Source organism: Rana temporaria, chromosome 8 (assembly GCF_905171775.1).
Source record: "Rana temporaria chromosome 8, aRanTem1.1, whole genome shotgun sequence".
NCBI classification, from domain to species: Eukaryota; Metazoa; Chordata; class Amphibia; order Anura; family Ranidae; genus Rana; species Rana temporaria.
The window spans coordinates 59,852,258-59,877,825 of NC_053496.1; the positions used below are offsets into that span (position 1 = coordinate 59,852,258).

General features: G+C 41.2%; 1 protein-coding gene across 1 annotated transcript in view; it reads left to right on the forward strand.

The window, feature by feature from the left end:
* LOC120946982 (arsenite methyltransferase-like) overlaps positions 1 to 25,568 on the forward strand; it is a 45,681-nt gene that overhangs the window by 18,595 nt on the left and 1,518 nt on the right. Inside the window, exons 6-10 of the mRNA XM_040361866.1 lie at positions 5,663 to 5,732; positions 8,333 to 8,414; positions 11,473 to 11,604; positions 15,392 to 15,534; positions 17,367 to 17,483. Of these exons, the coding sequence (XP_040217800.1) occupies positions 5,663 to 5,732; positions 8,333 to 8,414; positions 11,473 to 11,604; positions 15,392 to 15,534; positions 17,367 to 17,483 (544 nt within the window). The remainder of the gene's footprint in view (positions 1 to 5,662; positions 5,733 to 8,332; positions 8,415 to 11,472; positions 11,605 to 15,391; positions 15,535 to 17,366; positions 17,484 to 25,568) is intronic.

Sequence of the window (25,568 nt, forward strand, 5' to 3'; positions counted from 1 at the left end):
TTATAATTTCTGCCTGATCTAAAAAATCTGTGGTGTCTGTGCAGTTCCTCCTTATTCGGGTTAGTTGTCCTTTTGGAATATTTTTTAGCCACATCGGGTGATGTCCACTGCACATTGGGAGGTAGCTATTTGAATCTGTAGCTTTAAAATAGGCCTTTGTAGATAATCCTGAGCCGGTCCTAGTAATTTCCAAATCCAAAAAATTCACTCTATCCTTACTAATAGTGCTAGTGAGCACAATATTATTAGTGTTAGAGTTTAGCTCATCCAAAAAAGCTTGCAGCGTAGTGAGAGGGCCATCCCAAATAAGCAGAAGATCGTCTATATATCTCCTGTAGAATAGGAGAGAAGGACGTACAACTGAAAAGATGACTTTATCCTCCCATTCATTCATGAACATATTAGCTATGCTCGGGGCAAATCGAGCCCCCATAGCTACTCCCCGGCATTGGGAATAAAACTTTCCTCCAAACCAAAAAAAGTTATGTCCTAAACAAAAGTCCAGTGCATTTCTCAAGAACACCTTTTTATTATGGGAGATGTCTTCACGTTGGCTCAAGCTCCAATTAAGTGCCAGGAGGGCATCATCGTGCTGAATCACGGTATAAAGTGATGTAACATCTGATGTGACAAGGTATACTTCCTCCCTGTTGGTCAAATTAATTTCCTGGAGTAATTGTAGAAGGCTTTTAGTGTCCTTCAGATAAGCTCTCGTATGTATAACACTTGTCTGCAGATAGAGGTTCAGGTATTGCCCTAACCGGGATGTAAGCGAACCTATCCCATTGACGATAGGTCGACCTGGGGGGCATTGGGTACTTTTATGAATCTTTGGGAGAGTATAGATCGTGGGAATTCTGTTAGAACTTGGTAACAGATATTTTTTCTCACGATTGTTCAGCACTCCAGATTTAAAACCCATATTAATGAGTTTATTCAAATCAATCTCATATTGGGATGATGGATCTTTATCAAGTAAAACATAAGTACCTGTGTCGCTCAGCATTTCAGCCAGCTGGTTATCATAAAATGCTTTATCTAAGATGACAACTCCACCTCCTTTGTCTGCAGGATGTATTATCAAATCCTTTTTTTCTTCTAATGATTTAATACCATCTAGAATGTACTGAGGATTGACATTTTTTTGGGGGGCCAGTTGACGCAAGTCCCTCAAAACTAATCCTTTAAAAACTTCTATCTGATGGTTACCTTTATTTAAAGGGTTAAAGAGGGACTTGTTCCGTAAGCCACTATCAAGTGCTATTGAGGAAGACCCGGATAAAGAATTAGAGTTTTTATTAATAAAATACTTTTTCATGTTTATTCTGCGTATGTATTTATGCAAATCAATAAATACGTCAAATTTATTGATAGGTCTTTTTAGTCCGCACTTCAGGCCTAAATGCAAAATATTTGTCTCTTTGGAGGTTAATTCGGTATTACTTAGATTAAAGATACCACCTCTACTTAAACCCTCCTTCTTTTTTTGGACTTTCTGTCCCGATCTACACCCTCTTGTTCTTCTGACCTTGTGTTGGGGTAATACACATAGTCCTGTTCCCGATGCGGGGGCGGTTCCCTCCATTGCTGTTCTGCATAGCCCATTGCTTGTTGCTGGTATGCCGGGGGTCGCCCCCTCCAATGTGGGGCACCCCGGCCTCGTCCATGTCCTCCCCTCCCTCTCCCTAAAAAAGGTTTCGGGGATTGAGGACGGCTTCTTTCATCCCATAAGGGTTCAAATCGATTCTGAACTGGGATGTGATATTGTCTATCACTAGATGTACTTGGGTATACAGGGTTCTGTGACACCCTTGTAGTATTATTTTTTGCCTGATTCCCATTAGGCTGAATAGGGATAGATTGATTTCTAGATGGTTTAGGTGCAAGGGCAGCTCTTTGAGGAGCTTTATATACAACGCCAGTTTTAACTTACTTTTTGGTAAGTGTGTACCCCAGAGGGGGCTCGTTTTGTCCCACGCGGTGTCTTTTAAGGAGTTCGGGTGGAAGGTGCTACGCTGTCTGTCCTTTCTTAAAGTGAACCACATCTTCTTATGGGACTTTACTTCTACTGACTGATTTTCTTCACACAATATTGTTTGATAGTGTAATAGTGGTGCCTTGAGCATTTACACCAGAATCATCACTTTTAGCGCTGTTTGTGATTGTTTTAATTGTGCATTTATGCTCTTTTAATTGTGATTATTTTTTATCATGTTTTTTTGTTTTAAACGGCTGCTCCCATCATCGTAGTACACAGATTCTCTGTCATCTACGCTCTTTCAGTTATCAGCTTATTGCAATCAGCTTATATCCGGTTTTGGCGCTGGGAGGTGTTCTGTAGGCCTTCAGTACACTTTTTTCGTAAGCTTTGTTTACTGTAAAAAATAAGTGTGAAATGCAAAACTCTGGTGGGTATAACAAGATGTCCGCTTGCCGCCTTCTTACTGTATCCTTACTGTGGAGGAGTGCAGGGTGTAGCAAGATGGCGGTGATGGAACATCACTTCCTTTACAAATTCTGACGGGTCGCCTAATCTGACGAAACACCAGCAGGGGACCCAAGAAGAAGAGGTTTGCAGCCGCTACCATTGCACAGAGCAGGTAAGTGTAGACATGTTGTTTTTTTTTTTTTACCTTTACAGTCACTTTAAAGTGTCATTAAATCCAAAAAACATAGTCCAGTATTCCAGATTAAACTTAGGCTGGGTTCACACCTAAGATGTGGTGCGTCCTGGTTTACCGTTTCAGGTCCATTTTTAACCTGAATATTGGGCTAAATTCGGACCTAAAACGGACCAAAAAAGCACCTGTTTTTCCTGAAAAACACACCAGACCTGCTCCAAGCAACCAACCACTAGCGCTGAGAGCAATGGGCAGTGGCAGTGGGTGGATTTTGTGTTACAGTATGGAAACACTGGATATTTCACCCACTGTACTTTCAGCAATAAGGAAAGTTGACAACTCGGCTTGCGTGCTGTCAAAAATGCAGCCATGGGCCATGTCTGTCACGCACACTAGGGGTTCCAACCCCTGCTATAGGTTGTTTTGTTTATTGTTGACCCTGCTAATAGAGAATGAGATACAGTAAAACCTTAAAAAGAGGGATGGTGGGATTGTTTCCAGATACAAATGACAATATCTCACAATCCCATGGTTAAGTACAATAAAAAGAAAAAATAACAATTTGGGAGAGAAACTTCCCCAAATTTGGGGATTTTTTATGTGAGAGGTGTCAAATGCTGTAAAAAGGCAAACACACTAAACACAGATTGTTTTATGAAAATATATCAAAATTTAATAATAATAGTTAAAAACAATATCCAACGATTAACTAGACCACAGTAGTTACAAAAGCAGGGTATATGACAGTATGCAGGTAGCCAGCAAGTTTCGCACAAAGGTGCTTCGTCAGGGCCTTGCAACTTTTCTTTTGAATAGTGTAGTCTGTGTATGACATAAAAAAATACGCCATTAATACACAACATATCATATAACATAGCACATTACATATTTATATCAGTAAGAAAGAGAAATTACTGTGTGCTCACCAATTCTGCTAATTACTGAGTCAAGTGTACAATTGATTTAGAAAATTTGCAAGGCCCTGACGAAGCACCTTTGTGCGAAACGTGTTGGCTACCTGCATACTGTCATATACCCTGCTTTTGTAACTACTGTGGTCCATGTTAATCGTTGGATATTGTTTTTAACTATTATTATAATTGTTTTTATATATTTTCATAAAACAATCTGTGTTTAGTGTGTTTGCCTTTTTACAGCATTTGACACCTCACATAAAAAATCCCCAAATTTGGGGGAGTTTCTCTCCCAAATTGTTCTTTTGTTTTTTTCTTTTTATTATACAGTAAAACCTTGGATTGCGGGGGCATAATTTGTTCCAGAAACATGCTTGTAATGCAAAGCACTTGTATATCAAAGCAAATTTCCCCATAAGAAATAATGGAAACTCAAATGATTTGTTCCATATCCATTTTTCATAAAGTGGAGGTCCGGCTTAAAAAATAAATAAAAGTCAACTGTTACAAACACTGTAGCTGCTGACTTTTAATAAGGACATTTACCTGTCCTGGGTGCCCGCGATGTCGGCAGCCAAAGCCAAGCAATCGCTCAAGTCTCGGCTGTCTCGCCGCCATCCTTGGTGAAGGAATCAGGAAGTGAAGCGTTGCGGCTTCACTGCCCGATTCCCTACTGCGCATGCGCGAGTCTCCTGGGACACACACAAGGTCCCAGAAGACACCGCTTCCCATTTCCCACGAGGCAGCGCGAGGAGGAGAAGAAAGTAGACCCACCACAGACAAGGAAGTGGCAGATTAGGAGATCTGCCTAGTAACAGCCACTTCTGGTAAGTATAAAAAAATAAATCACATTTTTTGTAGCCTTTTTGGCTATTTATTTTTATTTTTTTTCAGGGTGGACCTCCGCTTTAAGTCCTTCAGTTCATAATCCATATAAAAAGAATTTAGCAATGTGACCAGGTTGTGTAACCAAAAAAAGTGCATCCACAAATGCAAGCCTCCACAAAGGAGATTAGAAGCAAAATCCAGCAGGAGCTACAGAGTATTAGACCCGGTTCACACTGGGGCGACTCGTCAGGCGACACAGCCGCCTGACAAGTCGCGTCCCATTGTAGTCAATAGAACCGTTCTAATAGGAGCGACGCAAGTCGCTCCGACTTAGAAAAAGGTTCTTGTACGACTTCGGGGGCGACTCGGGACGATTTGCATTGACTTCTATACAGAAGTCATTTTGCAAGTCGCCTTAGAAGTAGTCTTCAGTAGTCTTCCCCCGAAGTCATGCCGCCCCAGTGTGAACCGGCTCTAAAAGAGAAGCGAGGTACCTCTAAGTGTTGCAATATGTTACTAAATGTAACCATATTGCTACACTTAGATGTGCCTCTCTTCTACACTCAGTTGTGACTTGACGTTACTTGTATATAAAGTCAAAATTTATTAAAACATTTAGCTTGTCTTGCCAAACGCTCTCAAACCAAGGTTTTACTGTAATTGCTGAATGTTTAGTAGTTCTTTAAGCCTGTCCGTACTGTGCTTACAGATCTTATTATCAGTTTTAAACTACATTTGAACACTGTCTGTTCTAACAGAGCGTTAAAGTGGTTGTAAAGCTAACCACACAACTTACACCTGCAGGTAAGCCTAGATTAAGGCTTACCTGTAGGTACAAAAAATATCTCCTTAACCTACACGGTTAAGAAGATATTTTCACAAAAACGGGCAGGCGCACTGAGCGTGCCGTTTTTGTGAATGGTAAATTCAGGGTTAATGCCGAATTTTCGCATGCGCGGGGATCGGCCGGTCCCGCGCGCATGCGTGACGTCTTCGCCGCTCCGGCCAATCACAGCGCCGGAGCGGCGATGACAGGAAGAAGATCGTCGGAAACATGGTGGCGGAGGGCACGGAGGAGAACTTCGATCTCAGGTAAGTCGATCATAATGAGCTAGTATGCTATGCATACTAGCTCATTATGACTTTCTCTTGCAGGGTTTTAAAAACAAAAAAAAATAATGAGGGTTTACTTCCTCTTTAAAGATCTCAAGACTTGAATCCTGCCTTGTATGTCTTGTATGCTTATGAGGGGACTTCTGTCCTGATAGTCTTAACAGATGTATGTTTGCTTTATGACAGATCCAACTGTGTCATAAACCTCTCTCCGGATAAGAAAGCTGTACTAAGAGAAGCTTATCGAGTGCTAAAGGTAATATACGATGTGTGTAAATATTTAATAAAAATGATCAAAAAGCATTATATTTTCCCTTCATAGGAAACAGATGATGAAAAAAGATGGTTTGATGAACATTTTATCAATTCTGTCACACGGCTAGGCGATGTTAGAAGCACGGGGACAGATCGGAAACAAATTTAATATACTGCTTTCAATTCCCCATCAGCTTTAATAAAATAGCTCTGAGACAGAATAGACCTGCCCATTACCACTTTTTATTTTTATGTCTGTCTTGAGTGAAAATCTGTGGCATCTTGATGGAAATTTGTCTCATCTCCAGTTGTTAATCTGATGCAGAACTCTGCAAGTCTGCCACATTTCATTTACACAACGCTTCATTATCACTTGTGTGGATGCAGAAATCTGTCAGTTTCTTTTGCTCAACCCGCAGGCCGAACAAAACAGAAAACTCTTATTGTATACCCAGCCTAATAACAAGCAGCCTGAAGCCCCGTTCGCACTAGTGTGATTTCAGAGGTGATTGCTGTCGCACAGCATTGCACGTCAATTATAATCACATATTCCATTTTGCCTGTTCACATCAATGTGGTAGTGCAGCTGCAGCATGTTTTCGAAAAAGATACAGTTGCTTCTTTGGTGTTGTTGCTGCTCGATTTTGGTCCTATAGACTTCAATGGAATAAGGCACAAAAAAACGCATGTAAACAGCATGCATGTTTTTAGTGCATTTTTGGCAGGGTTTTGTGTAGGTTGTTGGGGAGAAGGCCCCGCAGGCATCCTTATGCGGCGTACACACGGTCCTTTTTCGGCTTAAAAAAAAAACGTAATTTTTCAGCATGTCCAAAAAACGAAGTTTTTCCAACATCATCATTAAAAACGATGTTGCCCACACTCCATCGTTTTAAAAAAATGATGAACAAAGCGTGGTGACGTATAACACGTACGACGGCACTCTGAAGGGGAAGTTCTCTTCGCCTTTGGGCTGCTTTTAGCTGATTCCTTGTTAGTAAAAGACGATTCACGCTTTTTTGTCTGTTACAGCGTAATGAATGTGCTTACTCCATTATTAATGGTAGTTTTACCTGAACGAGCGCTCCCGTCTTATAACTCGCTTCTGGGCATGCGCGGGTTTAAAACGTCGTTTTAGCCCACACACGATCATTTTTTACAACCCGAAAAACGATGTGAAGCCCACACACAATGATTTTAAATGACGTTTTTAAAAATGTCATTTTTTTCATGCCGAAAAACGACCGTGTGTACGCGGCATAACAATGAGTGATTCATCGCTGCCCTGCTTATTCAGATGTCACTCAGCTATTCTGAAAAGAACATGGTGAGGGGGTTTTTCCACTGTCCAAATCAGCCCCTTTGGTCTGGTATAGATTTTAAGAGAGACCCAATGCCAAAAAAAAAAAATGGCATGAGGACCCCTCAAAATGCCCTTAACGTGGGTGGGACCCCTTCCTGGGAAAGTATCTTGTCCCCAGGTTGATGAGGACAAGGACCTCTTCACCACAGCCCTGGCCTGGGACTGATACTGAAAATTGGATCAAGTGGCAGCTGCACTAGTGTGAACCTAGCCCAAATTTATTGCCAATTTGCTTAATAAATGTTCTTCTGTGTATTCTGCCTCTGCTGACCTCTACTGCCATGGTGGTCCATTGGCTTCAAAACATTTTGAGTTACTGACTGGGAACGAAGATGCAAATTGGGAACTTTGAATTCACTGGATGCTGACTAGAGTATGGTTGCTTACTCAAATTAATAAACCCAGAGAGTTAACATGCTAGACAAGCAACTAGCATTTATAAAAGGAGGGCGTGGTAGTTAGGATTTTTTTTTCTACTACATTTTTATTGTTATTTTAACCAATACCAGGCCTTGGATTGGAATATGAGAGAGGCAGAAAAGGTTGAGGTGGGTGTATAATTTCACTTGCCTATACCTTTGAATCTGTTAGAAAACAGTGATTTTTTATTATCAATGCATTTTGTTAGGGCTGAAATAATACAGGTTGGGGTAGGGCATTTCAGAGGATGGGAAAGGCTTTGGAGAAGTCCTGGAGATGTGCATGGGAGGAGATGATGAAAGAGCAGGAAGTCTTGGGAGGAGCAAAATGGACAGTTTTGATTTTGAGCTGAGTTTGGTGATTTACTGTAGCTGGGAGTAGAGTGGTGGATGGCTTTGTATGTTGTTAATATTTTGAATTTTATCTATTGAGCTTCTTAGAAGCCAGTGGATGGATTGGCAGAGAGAGGCGTGGAAGCCACAGAGCAGTTGATTTGGTGAAGAAGTCTGGCAGGAGGGTTTGTGATAGACTGAAGGGGAATAGCCTGTGTAGAGGTACACTACTGAGGAGGGAGTTGCAATAGTGGAGGCGAGAAAAAAAAAGGAAGTGAATTATTTTGTCCCTTCTATTGTGGACATTTCCAGTAATCTGAAATGATGTAGTCTCATTATGCTAAAAATAAACAGAAAAATTCCTCTCATTCTGGATGAAGAATATTCTACCTTTGAGATAATCTATAATATTCTAAAGAGAGGGGATAGTTCTAATTTTATCTGCAATCCTCAATGATACAGAATTTAAAAGAATGTTGTGTTTTACAGGATGGTGGAGAGATGTACTTTAGTGATGTCTACTCTGACAAGCAAATTCCCAGTGAATTAAAGCAAAACAAAGTTCTATGGGGTAAGTGCACCTTGCCAATGGTGTATTTTTTTTATTATATATGATTTCTGCACGATGAGCTATAAAATCTGGGATATTTCCTGTAAAGAAGCGACTGTATTTTCATCAGTTCTCAGCCTAGCACCCTAGATTAGTACATTAAAGCGGAACCCCAGCAGACATGAAAAACACTATACATAGAAATATTGTCAAATGTATTATTTCAAAATAATTCCTGTGTTTTTTTACTTCAAACAGGTTCTTATTAGAACAAAAAAATAAGATCATTTACAAATAACACATTTTTACAGGAAATGTCAGATGTGAATGACAATGTTCCCAACAAGTGTTTAAATCAGACATCCCGTATATAATAAATTGCATGGTGAGACACCTGTTAAAGTGGATGTAAACCCTCTCTCATCCTTTCTAAACTACTGCCATAGTGCTGATCTATAAGGATATAGATGCCTCCTGCATGTATCCTTACCTGTCAAATGTCTCCCTCTGCCTGTTATAAGAACTGAAAAACTGCAGATTCTGTGGGTGGATCTGTTGTCTGGAGCTCGGTGAGTGGAGTCGTGATGTCAGTAGACTCCCCGCCCACCTCTACACTCCCCTTGTCAACATGCATTTTTTCCTATGTATTCCTTACACTAAATTCTGCTATGATCAGTAACATCCAGTCAAAATCCAGAAAAGTAACCACATGACTTTAGAAAAGGAGTGGGGGTGGGAATTAAAAAAATAATGCCTGTCTGCAGGCTAGTGCATGAGATATGTAAATAACCTGTCACTCTAAGCAAGGGGGCGGAACTGACCAAGGTTTTTCTCTGTTAGTATGTTTTATCTCACTGAACAATAAAAGAGGATTGCTCAGAGCTGAATTAACTCTGTGTGGCAAGACTGGGCACAGATAATGGGAAATCCTATACTCTACATTGTGACATCAAAAAAATAAATAAAACATTTCGGGATTACATCCACACTTATAACAGTAGAGTATTCAAATTGGGTGTTACAGCTTGTATTAAATTTTCTCAATACATGTGGTATATAGATTAGCGGTGAAGAATGGAGCATGTGGGGTCTTGGCTAGATAAAGATAATCCTATCAACCAAAGGTTTCTAAAGCCTGCAGTTGTCTATCCCAAATTTTGGTTAAAAAAATTCTCGTGAATCTCGTGATAGTACTTCCAGCCCTGGCGACTCGTCTCGCATTTGTTGGTCTGTGCTTCTGACTCTGGATTTAGTCTTTGGGGCCCTGCTGGATGAGGCTGACTGTATACCCTCTGCAGCTGCATCTTGAATATAGTCTCTAATTATTCGCGTCTCCGCTTCCCTGTCTGTAGCTACGTCTCTGATGCAGCCAGTTCATAAAAGTTTCCTAGGTTCGGATGGCGCCGAACATGCCCAACAAAGACCGTCGTCTGGGCGGGGTCTGGCCACATTTAGTTCTGCTACAGTATCAGGATGATTAGTTTTGCGAGCTGGGCTGTTGCCCGAGACCCAGACGCTTGCGGAGATTTCAAACGGTGGTGGGACTTTTTTCTCCGTACATGTCTTGTTCTAGGGCTTCTGCTTCTAAAAAAGACAACCAAGAAAAGCCTACTTTTAGCTCTTGGTGTTGCAGTCTTTTGTACTGTGGCCCCCGTTGACCCCTCCTACGTCTCTGGAGACTTTCATGCATTCTGGGGCTGTGGTAAGCTCATGCTGTATAGAAAAAACAGGATACAGCCAATCGGGGACAAAAATAAAAAAATCCCTTTAAATATAAATTGTATATATATATATTTTTTTTTTTCGTAGTTTTTTGAAAAAACTTCACAAACTCTCTTTATATATATATATGTGTGTGTGTGTGTGTGTGTGTGTGTGTATGTGTGTATATATATATATATATATATATATATATATATATATATACACACATTTTTTTTTTTACATATATCCTTAGAAACAAAAAACTATTTATTTTTATTTTTTTATTAGAACTTTACCTTAGTCTGGGGAAAGGAATGTCCCAGGGTGGCAGCAGGTCTTAGAGTCGTTAACAAAACACTCTTTAAACAAGAAAAGGTCATAGACTTTAGTATAGAAGAATGCTGACACAATCTCTCCTCCTCCACCCTGCAGGAGACTTACCAACAACGTCTTATCCAGACACAGCAGCAGATCGCACTGAGCTTTCTGCCATGCAGGGCTTTTCTAGCCCGAATTGTACATGCCCTATGGCACTCCCACAACACCTACTGAGCCCAGTTTAAGCATTTCCATTGGGAAGTGACAGTAGCAACACCACAGCCCCTGCAAAAGTAAGCTCTTTAAGCTATAAAACGCCCACAGCTCATGCACCTGAGCGTCCAGTGTCATAAAGGGACATACCTTTATTATTCTGGACTTTCCAACCCAAGGAGAGGCTGAACCTGGGTGATATGGTTTGGCAGGGGGGTTTCTACTTTAATTCAGTTTCTCTCTGTACGAGTCTGCTGGTCTGGTCGTCCGACCAAAAAAAAGGAACAAGGGCAAGGGAGGAGGGCCCCCCTATTTATCAGCTAATAAGAAGGTGGTACTGGAGGACCGGAGGAAGGGGTTAACCCATTGTGTGCTGACGTGAGGCTTTCCCTTTAAACCTTTAAAAGAACTGAAAAAAAGGAGAACTATTCTTGGTGATCAAACAGCCAAATTGGCTATTTCATGTTCTCACATTGCTCTGCCTTCAGATACTGGTCTATTAATAATCGGGGGCCCCAAGGCAGCATTTTAAGCAGAAGCAATACACAAATATAAAATGACAAGCCAACATAGGATTCATAATACAAATAAATTACTAACAAAATAAGACAAGGCACAGGGGCCCTAGAATTTGGTGAAGCAAACCAAGCGAGTATTTTTGTGAATACTTAAAAGAGTATATTCCCAGTCAAAGGGTAGAGAAGAAAAAGGAAAGAAAAAAAAGGGGGTTTGGGATGTTGAGCATCCTTAAATTTTGTAAATTTGCCAGTGTAGCTGTTTGGGTTAATCATAACAGAACACTAAGGGAAGGACTAAAGGTTGCCCTTTTTTTGTATTTGTACAGGAGAATGTATTAGTGGTGCACTCTACTGGGATGAAATGTATCAGATTGCAGAAGAAATTGGTTTCAGCCCCCCACGGCTAGTCACCTCCAGTTACATCACAGTGAATAACAAGGACCTGGAAGAAATTATTGGTGGGTCTGCTATGTTTATTATATTACTTTAACATTGTGCATTGTGGAGCTGATTTTAATAAGTATGTAAACCCAACATTTCATATCCCCAATATGTGCCTGCTGTACCATATACTTGTATGAAGAAGTATCGTTTTCTCTTTGTATTGCTGCCTTTGTGTGAAATCCCTGGTGTTCCTGCCAGTCTCTGCTTTCCTATTAAAAACTGATCACACTAAGCAGGAAAACAGAGCGTGGTCAGTTCTCTAACTATGCTGAAATCTCGGCCTGCTTTGCTCCATCGATTAGACTTATCCTGAACCCCCCAATCCCCCCTCGGAGCCTTTCACTGGGAAGGGAATGTGATCGCTTATAAAAAAAAAAGGGTATTTATAATGTTTTTCTATATCTGTAATCAACTATTTTGCCTTTCATTTCTATTTTAAACTGAATGGGTTGTTTTACAAGGTGATTGATTGTTTACAATCACTTTAACATGTGCAAGGTGTATATTGCTTTCAAAAAGTAATTGTGAGTGCCATTGTATACCTTACTAAGTTTGTCTAGCACTGATGACCAAATTCATCCTGATATCTAAGTTTCAATGGGTACCATTGGGTTGAATGACCTGCCAGGTTTTTGTTTCTCAAAGAGTTATCCAATACTCTGGCCCATAGCAACAGCATCACTATCAGCTGTACCCCTCAGACGTATGTTTATTTTACATTATGGAAGCCCCCCCAGGGCAGTTTTACACTGCCATCTGATTTAATAATTGTGGTGGCATTTGGGTGGAAGTCTGAATTTTGGCAGAGATAGGTCACCAATTGTGACACACTTGAGCAATGATGGCTATGGTAAAATTTTAGGATATACTAGCTGAATTCCCGGCGTTGCCCGGTCTTCCTATCTTAACCTTTTGGGGAGGAAAATCATAGTAATATAAATATACCCATCTTTTATATAAGGGAGTAGGTAAGGGTTAATTTAACTGTCATATATTTTTATTTGGCATATAAGTAATATGTGTACCAGGTATTATTGAAATATCTCCAGGCGTACAGAAGTTATGTGGGAACATACATTTCCCATTGATTTGCATGGGACTTTAAACAAAAACCCCGACACTCACAAATGGGGGTAGTTAAGGGATAAATTAACTATCCTATAGTTTAAGTGGACATATAAGTAACATGTGACCAAGTGTTATCGAAATATCTACAGCCGTTTGGAAGTTATGAAGTAATAACATGTATTTCCCATAGAGTTGAATGGGACTTTAAAGGAAAACCCCGACCATGGGAAATGGGGGTGGGTAAGGGTTAAACCACCTATCCTATGTTTGTTGCTGACATATAAGTAACATGTGTGCCAAGTTTCATGTTAATATCTTTAGCCGTTTGGACGTGATGCTGGAACATACATACATACATACATACATACACACACACACACACACACACACGTTGAGTTTTATATATATAGATTAATAGTAATCAGGCTTAGGAATGTTAGTGGGGAGCGTGGCACATGTATTGATGATAAAAAAACTAGCCTAATACTGCTTTAACTGTTCCAAGTGCTAAACTTTTATATCTTCACTTAGGGCCAGATTCACGTAGGTGAGCGGCGGCGTAACGTATCGTAGATACGTTACACCGCCGCAAGTTTTTTCATCGCAAGTGCCTGATTCACCAAGCACTTGCGATGTAAACATACGCCGGCGGCCTCCGGCGCAAGGCGAGCCAATTCAAATGGGCGTGTGCCACTTAAATTAGGCGCGCTCCCGCGCCGGACCTACCGCGCATGCTCCGTTTCCTAACTCCCGCCGTGCTTTGCGCGAAGTGACGTCATTTTTTTGAACAGCGACGCGCGTAGCGTTATTCCGTATTCCCTGACGGCTTACGCAAACGACGTTCATTTTTAAATTTCGCCGCGGGAACGACGGCCATACTTTAGACAGCAATACGTTTGCTGACTAAAGTTAGGGCACCAAAAAAAAACTAACTTTGCGACGGGAAACTAGACTAGCAGCGACGTAGCGAACGCGAAAAAAACGTCATGGATCGCCGTAACTCCTAATTTGCATACCCGACGCTGGTTTAGGACGCAAACTCCCCCCGGCCGCGGTACTGCATCCTAAGATCCGACAGTGTAAAACAATTACACCTGCCGGATCTTAGGGATATCTATGCGTAACTGATTCTATGAATCAGTCGCATAGATAGAAACAGAGATACGACAGCGTATCAGGAGATACGCCGTCATATCTCTTTTGTGAATCTGGCCCTTAATGATTAACAGATTTGGGTGACATGTACCTGTCTGTTTTATTGATTTATTGGAACCTTTTAGCTTACTCTACAGCCAGAGACCTTGATGTGTTATCTGACTTGTAGGCGGTGAGACAATAAAAGCGATTGCTTTCTTGAAAGAAACAGTCGCTGCCCTTCAAGTGACTTGTTACATAACAAGGTAACTTTGTATTGCGGGGATAGGGCCATAGAAATATTTGTGTTCTTATCATACTAGGTCACAAATACACACACACACGCACACACTTATTGGCATTGTAGAACATGACACATGGCTTGGGTGGCAATGAGGAAGATGCTATGGACTTATTGCCCTTCCTGTCTATTATGACTGGCTGGGAAGATAATGATTGGACGTATAGTGGGGTGATACCACAGCTGCTAAGTGAGATCCCAGCTGGACAATAAAGGTGCTATAGGAACTAGCCTGGTCCTCTTGTGATGCAAGGGTTAGGTGTCACTGTAACTGCTGCAAGCTTAACCACTTCAATACAGGGCACTTTCCCCCCTTTCTGCGCAGGAAAATTTTCATGCAACACTGTACCCAAACTAAATTTTTATAATTGTTTTCTCACAAGATGGTGGTATTTGATCACCACTGCGTTTTTTATTCTTTGCTAAACTAACTAAAAACATTTTTTTTCTTTGTTTCTGTTATAAAATTTGACAGGCACTGATGAGGTGGCACTGATGTGAACTGATATGTAGAATTTCTGGGCACTGATATGCAGCACTCATGGGCACCAATAGGTGGCACTGATAGGCAGCACTGATGGGCACTGATAGGCAGCACTGATGGGCACTGACAGGCGGCACTGATGGACATTAATAGAAGATGGCACTGATGGGCAGCACTGATGATGAGGTACTGACAGGTGCTACTGATAGGCACTGATTGGCATTGTTGTGGCACCTCTCATGGGGGATGCGCTGATAATCAATGTGCTGATTATCAGCACAGACCCCCCTCTGACAGGGAGAGCCGCTGATCGGCTCTCCCTGTCAGCACGACCAAGGAAAGCCGTTTACCGGCACTTCCTAGTTCACGCTGTGATTGGTCACAGCTGATCATGTGGTAAGGAGCCTTGAGTAGTATTAAAAGGTCTACAAGGCTGGGTTTGCTTTAAAACCAATCTTCCAGTCTCACCACAAAACCAGCAATACTGAGCAGTTGTGTTATGCTAGGCAGAGATGGTGGACAGGCCGAGAGATATCTGCACACCAGCTTTAGTACTGCTGCTAGTTGATGTTTCCCTTGAGGCACTACCAACAAATCATGGTACACATGTGGTTATCACCTTCCTTCCCTCTTCTAATTGGGAAGAATTGCCCATGTCTATATTTCTGGTTTCCCTCATTTATCTACAGCCAGTTTACTGCGACCAAACTCTATTGCCTTTCAGGAACAAAAGATTTTCTATGATGATATGAAAAATCGGTGAGAATTTGTAATTTTATTGCGTGACCTGTTCTGTCCTTTGTCTATGTTTTAGGTGACTACAAGTTTGTCTCTGCTACATTTCGCCTCTTCAAGCTCCCTGAGGACTCTGTAAAGGAAAAAGGTCAGGTTATTTATAATGGAGGAATCACGGGCTGTGAGAGTGAAATGCAGTTTGATGCAAACGTCACTTTTAAGGTAACCACTGTATATTTAATGCAATTGTGTGAAGTATGTTATTACAGGGCTTTTTTTCTCAGAAAATGGGTGCAGGAACTCAACCACGACCCCGTTCAGATTTCAAAAACAGTAGAAGGGTCTTAAAGGGGCATTAAATACCAGGATTGCATTACATACAGAGTGCAGAGTTCAGGGGGGTTACACACAGAGTGCGGAGCTGTCACTTGTAAACACAGAAACCAGAATTCTGTGTTTACAAGTGATTGTGGTGAGCAGGTTCCCCCTGAAAAAAGTTCCCCCTGAAAAAAAATCCCTGGTTATTAATATTATTATTTTATTAGCAAGGCACAATGGAATCAAGTGTCAGCCAGGTGAACTCTTTATTCACATGTCTCTCTTTAGATCTTCTTACATACAGCATTATATCCCCATTTAATCTGCTTGAGTGCTGATCACTTAGGATGAGCTCAGGCTGGTTCGCAGCTCCACGTGCCCACCAGGAAGCTGACACTCCGCAGCGCTAATCACAGGTAGTGAGACATTTCCCTATCTGTGCAGCCGCGGATCGGGAAAGGTCTCACTGCCTGTAATTAGCACTGCGGAGTGTCAGCTTCCTGGCGGGCACAGGCACATAGAGTTGCGAACATGCCTGAGCTCATCCTTACTGATCACAGGTCTCCACATATAAGATTTTGCTCATTTGAGAACACCTGAGTGTAGAGACACCCCCATGCTCCATTCATTAGCCCCTCAAGATGGATGCACAAATAGGTTCAGTAGTCAGCGGATCTGACCATCTGCTGCACCTGCTATGTAGACTCGTTCCCTTCATCCCAAAAGAAGACACAGCTGTAGTGGTGGGAACAATAATCAACTCCAGGCTCGACTAAGCAAATGCCCTTTACCTCGGACTCCCAAAATACCAGGTTGCTCGTCTACAAGTCGTCCAGAATACGATGGGACGACTTGTAACAGGAAAAAAACCCTGGGAATCAATCACTCCCTCCCTCAGGTCCCTCCACTGGTTGCCCGTAAAAGACCGGATCACATTTATGGCGCTCTGCCTGACGCACAAATGTGTACAAGGAAGTGCGTCCCAATATTTATGTGATAAATTAAAATGCCACAACCCCAATCTCGTTCTCCGATCTACCAACCAAAATCTACTTCATATACCCAAGGCCCGCTACAAGTCCAAAGGAGAACGAAGATTTGCCGTCCAAGGACCTCGACTGTGGAACGCTTTACCAACCAATATCCAAACGGAAGTGAATCACCAGGCCTTCAGAAAAAAACTCAAAACCCACCTATTCTGAAGGCAAAAAATAGAAGGAAATGGATACCAAGCGCCTTGAGGCGATTCAGTTTACATGTGTAGCGCTATACAAGTTTTTCACTCACTCATACAGCTGAACGTTAACACGAGGTAGGCAGCTGAATGTTAACACGAGGTAGGCAAAAGGATCAAACAAGGGCACAGTGAATAGGTAATTAGCACTCTTGCCTTACATTGCTGGAGTCTTAGATTTGATTCTGACCAAGGACCCTATTTGCATTGAATTAGTACATGCTCCATGTGTGTCGTACAGCCTTTGCGTCCCCATAGGGAAACATAGGCTGCCTGCACACAGCTCTAGGCGGCTGCAGCCACATAAACAAACCACTGATTTACCCTGTACAGGACACAGCACACATGTGAATGAGCCCCAATACTATACTATTTTGTACTTTGGTGAGCTGTTTTGGAAATTAACAAGATATTGAAATATAAATGATAATGTTTAACATAATATTTTTAATGCTAAGAATATCTAATCATAGAGTTGTACCTGTTTTCTTGTCCTGTAAAGGAAGGTGAAGTTGTGGAAGTGGATGAAGAATTGTGGAGCATCCTCAAGAGTTCGCGATTTTCAGATGAGTTTCTATTTCAGCCTGCTGGAAAGGCGAGCTGTTGCCAGAAGAAAAAGGTTTGTTCTGCTCGTTAAAGGGAAAAAATTACACACATCTTACAGTGTTTAAGTCCCTTATTGTTTAACGACTTCAGCCCTGGAAGGATTTACCCCCTTAATGACCGGCCATTTTTTGCAATTTGACAACTGACAATTACGCAGTCATGCGACATTGTACACAAACCAAATTTAAGTCCTTTTTTTCCCATAAATAGAGCTTTCTTTTGGTGGTACTTGATCACCTCTGTTATTTTATTTTTTTGCGCTATAAACAAAAAAAGAGCGACAATTAAAAAAAAAAAACAATAGTTTTAACTTTTTGCTATAATAAATATCCCCCCCACCCCCCCCCCCCCAAAAAAAAAAAAGAAAAATCTTCATCTGTGTAGGCCAATATATATTCTTCTACATATTTTTTGTAAAAAAAAAACACAATAAGCATATATTGATTGGTTTGCGCAAAAGTTATAGCGTCTACGTATTTTTTTTACTAGTAATGGCGGTGATCAGTGATTTTTAGCGGGACTGCGACATTGCAGCAGACAGATCGGACACTTTTAAATTTTTTTTGGGACCATTGACATGCACTGATTACTGTGTAAATGTTACTGGCAGGGAGGGGGTTGACACTAGGGAGCGATTAAGGAATTAAATGTGTTCCTTGGGAGGTGTTTCGAATTGGGGGGGGGGGATTGGGTCTGACTGGAGGAGGAGAGAGATCGCTGTTCCTGATCACTAGGAACAGACGATCCCTCTCTCCTCCCCTGTCAGAACGGGAATCTGTCTGTTTACATTGACAGATCCCCATTCTGGCTCTCTGTGGAGCGATCACGGGTGGCCGGCGGACATCACGGCTGCCGGCCACGCACACCGGCTCTAGCTCTGGGCGCGTGCACGGCGCCTCCCACAGCTCTTAGTGGCCGACGTACACCTATGACGGTTTGCGCAGCCGTGCCAACCTGCCTCCGTATAACGACGGTGGCTGGTCGGCATCAGGTTAATTATCTGTTGATCCTGTTAATCATATCCATTATCATCCACTTCTTGTAAGGCATGCACAACATTAGGCAATTTTCATTCCATCATCCACAGATTGAAGAAAAGAAAACAGCTTGATTCCCCCATCAACACAGTCGATGTTGATGGGGAATCCCTCCTACTGCTATTGTATTCTGACAGCGGGAGGTTTCCCAACCGTCAGGATACAATTATCACTGCTGGCGGCTAAAGCTGTATCAAACAAAAAAAAAAACAAGATAGTTGTAATGAAGTCGATCGAAAGATTGACTTCAGTAAAACCAACCTGCTTATAGATGAATCAAAATTCCCGGTCAAATTTTAAACCATCGATTCTATGGCCATCTTAACAGGCCAAGCTGTTTGGCAAAAGTGTCAGTTACTCAGTTGGGAAAAAACATAAACCACTGATGAAATCCATACAGTAGTTAGCTTTTATTCATATGGCTTAAACCTATTTGCCAATAAAAAATATTGCTGTAACTGCTGAAAATGTGTTAAGTGGAGTTGAGCTTTAATTTAATTCAAAACAGGGTCTAAAGCACTGCGTTGGACATGTTGACTCTGAGGGACAGTCCCCTGCTGTGGGAGTGTGGGGAGCACCATCTGCCAGGGAAGCAGAGGATAAGTTAAAGCGGAGTTCCACCCAAAAGTGGAACTTCCACTCATCGGATTCCCCCCCCCCCCCCCCCGGTGCCACAATTGGCACCTTTTTGGGGTACAGAATTCGCACCAGACAGGTATCCTTTCCCACTTCCAAGAGTCCAGGCCGCGGCCCGTGACGTCAGCGCGGGGGTTCCCTCCTCCTACCCCAGCCGCCGGGCCAGGAAGAGAGAGGAGCTGGCTTTAACTTAAAGCGGGGGTTCACCCTATAAAAAGGCATTAGGCATAGTAGCGCGAGCTACAGTATGCCTGTCTTAATTTTTTTTATCCCCGTACTCACTGTGTAATCGTACATAGAAGATTCCGACTGCCCACGGGGAATGGGCGTTCCAATCCAGACGGAAGGTGATTGACGGCCGGCATACTGTAGCTCGCGCTACTATGCCTAATTTTATGCTAAAAAGTTGTTCTGCAGGGTGAACCACCGCTTTAAAGTGTTTTTCTTCTTCCCTAGACTAAACAAGCAATTATCCCTTGGAGTTTGGGGCATAACACCACTGCAAGGGATAACTTAAAATTTTCCTGGAGTTGGGCTTAACGTTTATTTAATCACTTTATAAACAGCTTTGAGTTTGGCATCTTTTTTTCAGTTTACTATCTTTTTACCATTTTAGTAAGAGCGATTAATTACAGTCCTGTGCTTGATTGGGTGTAGCAGAGGGCAAGGGAGACATTATAATTCTAAACGGTGCTCGATGTCTCTATAAAAAGAACTTGTTACCTGCCTATGTTATGACATAGGTGGCTTGTCACACCTTTGTGATGCCATTAAAGTTAAATGTAAAAAAAGGTGTAAAAAATGTATTAAATTATATATAAAAAAAAAAAAAACATTGCATTGGGCACAGACGTGTATGTAAACAGTGAATGTGGCACACAGTATATTTTACTAAAAAAAAATCGTTATTATTTGGTGTTTTTGTGCATTAAAATACATTTGAGTGTATTTGTACTGAAAATATGTATTTGATAAACAGTTCCACAAATATCATGCAACTTAAAACATGTGCAGCTGCAACCATTTTATTCTACAGGGCCCCTGCTTTGTATACTTGTTATGAGTTTTTAGGTAACTTTCTAGCAAAAAATGCAAATTTTAGCATGTGTGTAAAAAAAAAAAGAAAATGCACAGGACAGACATATTTACAACTACATATACATCTAGGACTAACCTATCTACACCCTGTTAAAGGAAGTGGAAAAAATAAAAGATGCACTCGCAGGATTAACCTGTAATAAAACCATATTGTGGGGAAAAGAGGGGGTGCAAGCCACTTGCTATGGGGGCACTTGTGCCTGCTTGCTACTAAGCCCCCCTGTGTCCATTGACACACGAAACAGGGCTCAGCCCCACCACCTGTCCTCTCCTCAGTGGCTGTGATTGACAGCATAAAGAGCCAATGGCTCCCAATGTCTCTAAGCCAATGAGGAGAGAGAGAGCGGAGGGAGCCTCTGATCTTCTGCATATCACTGGATCGAGATCGGGCTCAGGTAAGCATAGGAGGCAGAGCTGCATGCAGAAGGTTTTTTACCTTAACGCACAGAATACATTAAGGTAAAAAAAAACTTCTGCATTTACAACTGATTTAAGGTGCATAAATACCTCTTTAATTAAAACCTAAAGCGAGCAGTGTCGAGGAACATGTGGGCTGCCATTACTAACCTTGCCTTCTTATAAAAAGGTAGTTCACTAGCTAGCAAATTGGTCAAATAAGGAAAGATTATTAAATAACTGAGCATGTTCACTTTGCAATGTGAAGTTTTACTTAGTTTAGTACATGAGACAACACTGTGTTGACTCCAGTAATCCAATCTCGTGCAGACAAAAGTCTTGCCTTTTTTTTTTTAATTGCACATTTTCTGGTATTCTTTGCAATGTGAATTATCTTTATCGTACACTGAAAGTGAAAATATTTCAAAGGGAACACGTTCTACTAGTTCTATGCCAATCCCTATGTCTTTAAGTCATTGACAGAACTGGTATGCAGGTCACAAGTTACTTCACCTTGTAAATGCTGAAAAAGGTACTCAGAAAATGTTGAGTCTGGAATCACCCAGGCAGACAAAATCTGAAATGACAGCCCTTATATTTCTATCAGTGCAGAGTCCACCAAAGGCAAATCAGCTTACTGTCATTTGTATTTAAATTGACAATGTGACATAACTCCTAATGAAATAATAAAACATCAATGTCTTCTATGAAAATAATATTTAAAGTACTAAACTAAAGACCTAAATTTTTCATTTTCAATAGAGTTAGGGAGGGTTATAACCCCTGTAAACCTACATCCTATTGGGGAGATTTTCCTTCACTTCCTATCCCATAGCCAAAACAAGAAGACAAAAACAAGGACCCCACTTTTTTTTTTACATTTTGTCATAGGTTTCCCCACAAAATTCGCACCAGGCCCAGGGGATGTAGCATGGATTGGGTCGGGGGGGGCTGCACACTGTCTATTTGTTTTTTACTGTCTGCTCTTTTGTTCACAGTCTGCTGTCAGCGAGATCCCCTTGCTGACTGCAGGGATAAGTCATAATTTTTAGGACGCAAGCCGGTGCTTCTTAACAACCAGTTTAATTACTTTCATACATGATTCCTTAAATAACACATGGCTAGACCACTACTTATTTTACAAATGCATTTCTTTATTTATTAATTTTGGTGTATTGACTTTAACCACTTGATTACTGAGCCAATTTTGACTTTCAACGAGTGCCATCTCCTTAATGACCAGCAGCCCTGAGCTGAACTGTCACATTTACCACTGCTACATTTCTCACTTCCTGCTGCAGCCCATGTGATAAAATACTGAATGTTTTCACTAGATAAATACAGGACATTTTACAGTAATAATACATGCTTTATTTTAGAAACAGTTTTTGATGAATTGCAAAAAAAAAGTGCTAAATATCATTTAGTGAATTGATCCTTTAATAACCAATTTCTTTTGTACAAAATTAAAGATGAGGTAGAGTCAAGTAATCAGATACCAAATACATCAGGCCTCAAAACTGCATGTGCCCACAAAATGGCAACAAATTGTGGTACCAAAATTATCAATAGGTGGTGCTTTAAAAGTGTTTTTGCTTTCACTCCAGGGGGCGGATTGGCTACCACTCACGATTACCGTAAAAGTAATTGTGTGGCTATGTAGCCACCCGGATCACTTTTACATTAGATCTAGGAGCCCACTGAACAAAACAGATAACAGCCCATAGCACTTATTGCAGCCACAAGCTTGTCTTAAACTCTTCAGACTCTGGGTGTACTACGTAAATACACGAACCTGAAGTAGTTAAATGTAATTATGTTATCCTTGGGCCTCTGGCACATGGAAGAAAAAAATGTTGCATTTGTAGCCGTGTAGCATTTTTTTTTACATATCTGAACACAGGTGCATTGTTGTCCATAGGAGAATGCGCACAGCTGTGTAGAGATCCTAAAGCAGTGATGGCGAACCTTAGCACCCCAGATTTTTTGGAACAACATTTCCCATGATGCTCAAGTATGCTGCAGAGTGCATAAGCATCATGGAAAATTAGTAGTTCCAAAACATCTGGGTGCCAAGGTTCGCCATCACTGGCCTAAAGTGCCTGTTCACACTGATCTGCAGCCCTAACCATTGCTGCCAGCACAGCGATTTGGGCTGCAGAGCAGTGTGACAGGGTTTGTGACGTGATGCGCATTTTAATGCATCACACAGCTTCCTTTTTTTTTTTTAAACAGGCTTTATAGTGTACAATGTGACACTTTATTCATATAAACGCATAGAAGTGTGATGCACTTCTGTGCAGTTACATGCGGGACCGAGCAGTGCAGTGTGATATTATGCAAACATGCTGGTCTGAACATGAAACACGGAAAACTATTTATTTTGTGTATCATTGCAGTTACCTGCATTTTTTGATGCAGAAAAACACAGTCAACTGCCCCTAGTGTGAACGGGCCCCTAAAAAAAAAACAGAATTTTAGGCTTGAATGCATTTTTCTCTGCGTATGTGTGAGAATACACAAGTACGTATATATGTAAAATGAAACCTTGAAGCTAGACAAGGATGAAGAACATTTTTACACATTTTCTGTATTTGCGTGCTCATATTTGTGCACCTGCACGTGTGTATACTGGAGGTTTTTGTGGAATATAACTTTTTATAATCTTTTTACATAGGATCTTTCCACCAGCCTCCTGCATATAAAGATCAGTAAATTATTACATCCGGGTGCCAGAAGCCTAAAAGTTAGGGCAATCATAAGGTGATGGACAGATGTGTAAACTTCTTTCGAAACTCCCCATTTATTGAGGATAATAGACAGAACTTGTACAAAGCATGTTAGAAGGGAATGTTCCTTGTACAAATGTAAAAAAAAACTTATACAGCCCACTTCCTGTTTCTTGTCTGTAACAAGCCTAGGCTTATGACATCATGCACATATGTCTCTCTCACTCTTGTGAGACTTTGGCAGGAAGGGATGGGTCATAAGTGGGCCAATGAGAGCTACAGAGCTGGAGGGTGTGCCTCTGTAAATCCAGGAAGTGAACAGGCAGCAGATTCAGCTGCCCACAGTTAAAAATGCAGCCAGATGCATTGGAGGGAGATTTCTGCAGCATATTTGGCAAGTACAGAATCACAGTATATATAAAATAATATGCAACGTAGTTGGAGGGAAGCTTCAGAATGGCAAAGATTTTTTTTTTTTACAAATTATGTGAGCAGACTGCAGTTCCTCTTTAATTGGACAAGCTGAATTTAGAAGCTGATTGGTAACTATGCACAGCTGCATCAGATTCTATGTGCACCAGTTTTAGTAAATCTCCCCCACTATGTAATTTCATAACAAATGAAAAATACTAGCATTTTATTTAAAGGTATAAACCAGTGGTCTCCAAACTGCGACCCAGGGGCCCCTTGCTTGCCTTTTTCTGGTCATTGGGGCACTATTCCACCAACTGACAGCAATAATGAGGCACCATTCCAGTTACTTACACCATCGATGGTGCACTATTTCTCCCATTAAAAACAATGATGGGGTGCTGATGCAGGGGCATTTTCTACACCCACTGGCCACCCTAAAGCCTGAAGTACAGTAAACTGGCCCTTTGCTTAGAAAGTTTGGAAACCCATGGTATAAACGATCAAAACAACATCTCTTTTAGCCCTGGTTCACACTGGTGCGTTTTGACATGTCAAATCGGCGGCATTTGCCGCCAATGGCACCGTCGTTATCGGTGCGACGCCGCATCTGCGGCGCTGCACTGATTTCAAAAAAATAGTTTCTGTACTACTGTTTGTGATTTCAGGCTGCTATTTACATTGACATCTGATGTGCAGGAAACCTGCACAGATGTCTCTGAAATTGAGGCCTAAATCGGGACTGAAATGCAAGAGTGAAATTGTGCAAGTTCAGCTAAACTTGCACGGCTTTATTCCCGCAGCCCAGTGTGAACCTGAGTTCACACAGTCTTATTAAAAAGATCCACCCAATGCTTAAGGGCATGTGGGCTGGCATCAACTTGACAGGGGACCCCAAGCTTGCTTTTCTCTTGTCATGGGGATACCAGCCTGCATGCCCAGTGTGCCATCTGGTTATTTTCACTTTTTCTTTTTTTAAATTATATTTTACCCTACTAATGCTAAAACAGTTTAAAAACACAGTTTGAACACTCTGGAAAGTTCCAACTGCCAAATTTGCCCTCAGCTGTTTTGACAGCTTTCTACAAGGTCACACGGCTGTAACATAGCCATAAAAACTATTTACTAATCATTAAGGCAAGGAACAAAAGTTTCTGTGTATGATCAGTAAATAGAATACTTTTTTAAATCCATAAAAATTGTCTTCCTCTTTTTTTAATGGGATACGTATATAGGCATGTCCTCAGATGCAGAGTATTGTGTTTTGTGTTAAGGATCTGAAGAAAATGCATTTTCACACACCTGAGTGAAGGTCTTGATCAAAAACAATGCATCTGCATTCAGATCTGTAAATAAAAAACTGTTTTATATGTGTTGTTTTTTTTTTTTACGACCATGTAAATGGGGCCTAAAAGTGTAATTAGTTGGCTGTCCACTTTCACCTGGTGCAGATTCACTATAGCTCCCAACTGTCCCTGATTTCAGAGGACTGTCCCTGATTTGGAACAATGTCCCTCTTTCCCCATCATTTGTCTCTCATTTTGGTTTGATCGTTTATAGTTGCATATAAAATGCACTTTTTATCTTTCAGAAAGTGTTTCCCAGTGCTAAACCTTTCATCCATATTCTAAATCTGTAAATTTGAAAAGACAATATAAAGGATTAGTAGTGGTAAAATAAGCCCTTACGGGTTTAATTAACCTTTTTTTTTTGGTTAATTGTCCTTTAAGGGGGTAAAGCGTTGCTATTATTAGCGGCGCGTTACCATTGTTTTTGCGGAGGTATTCGTCC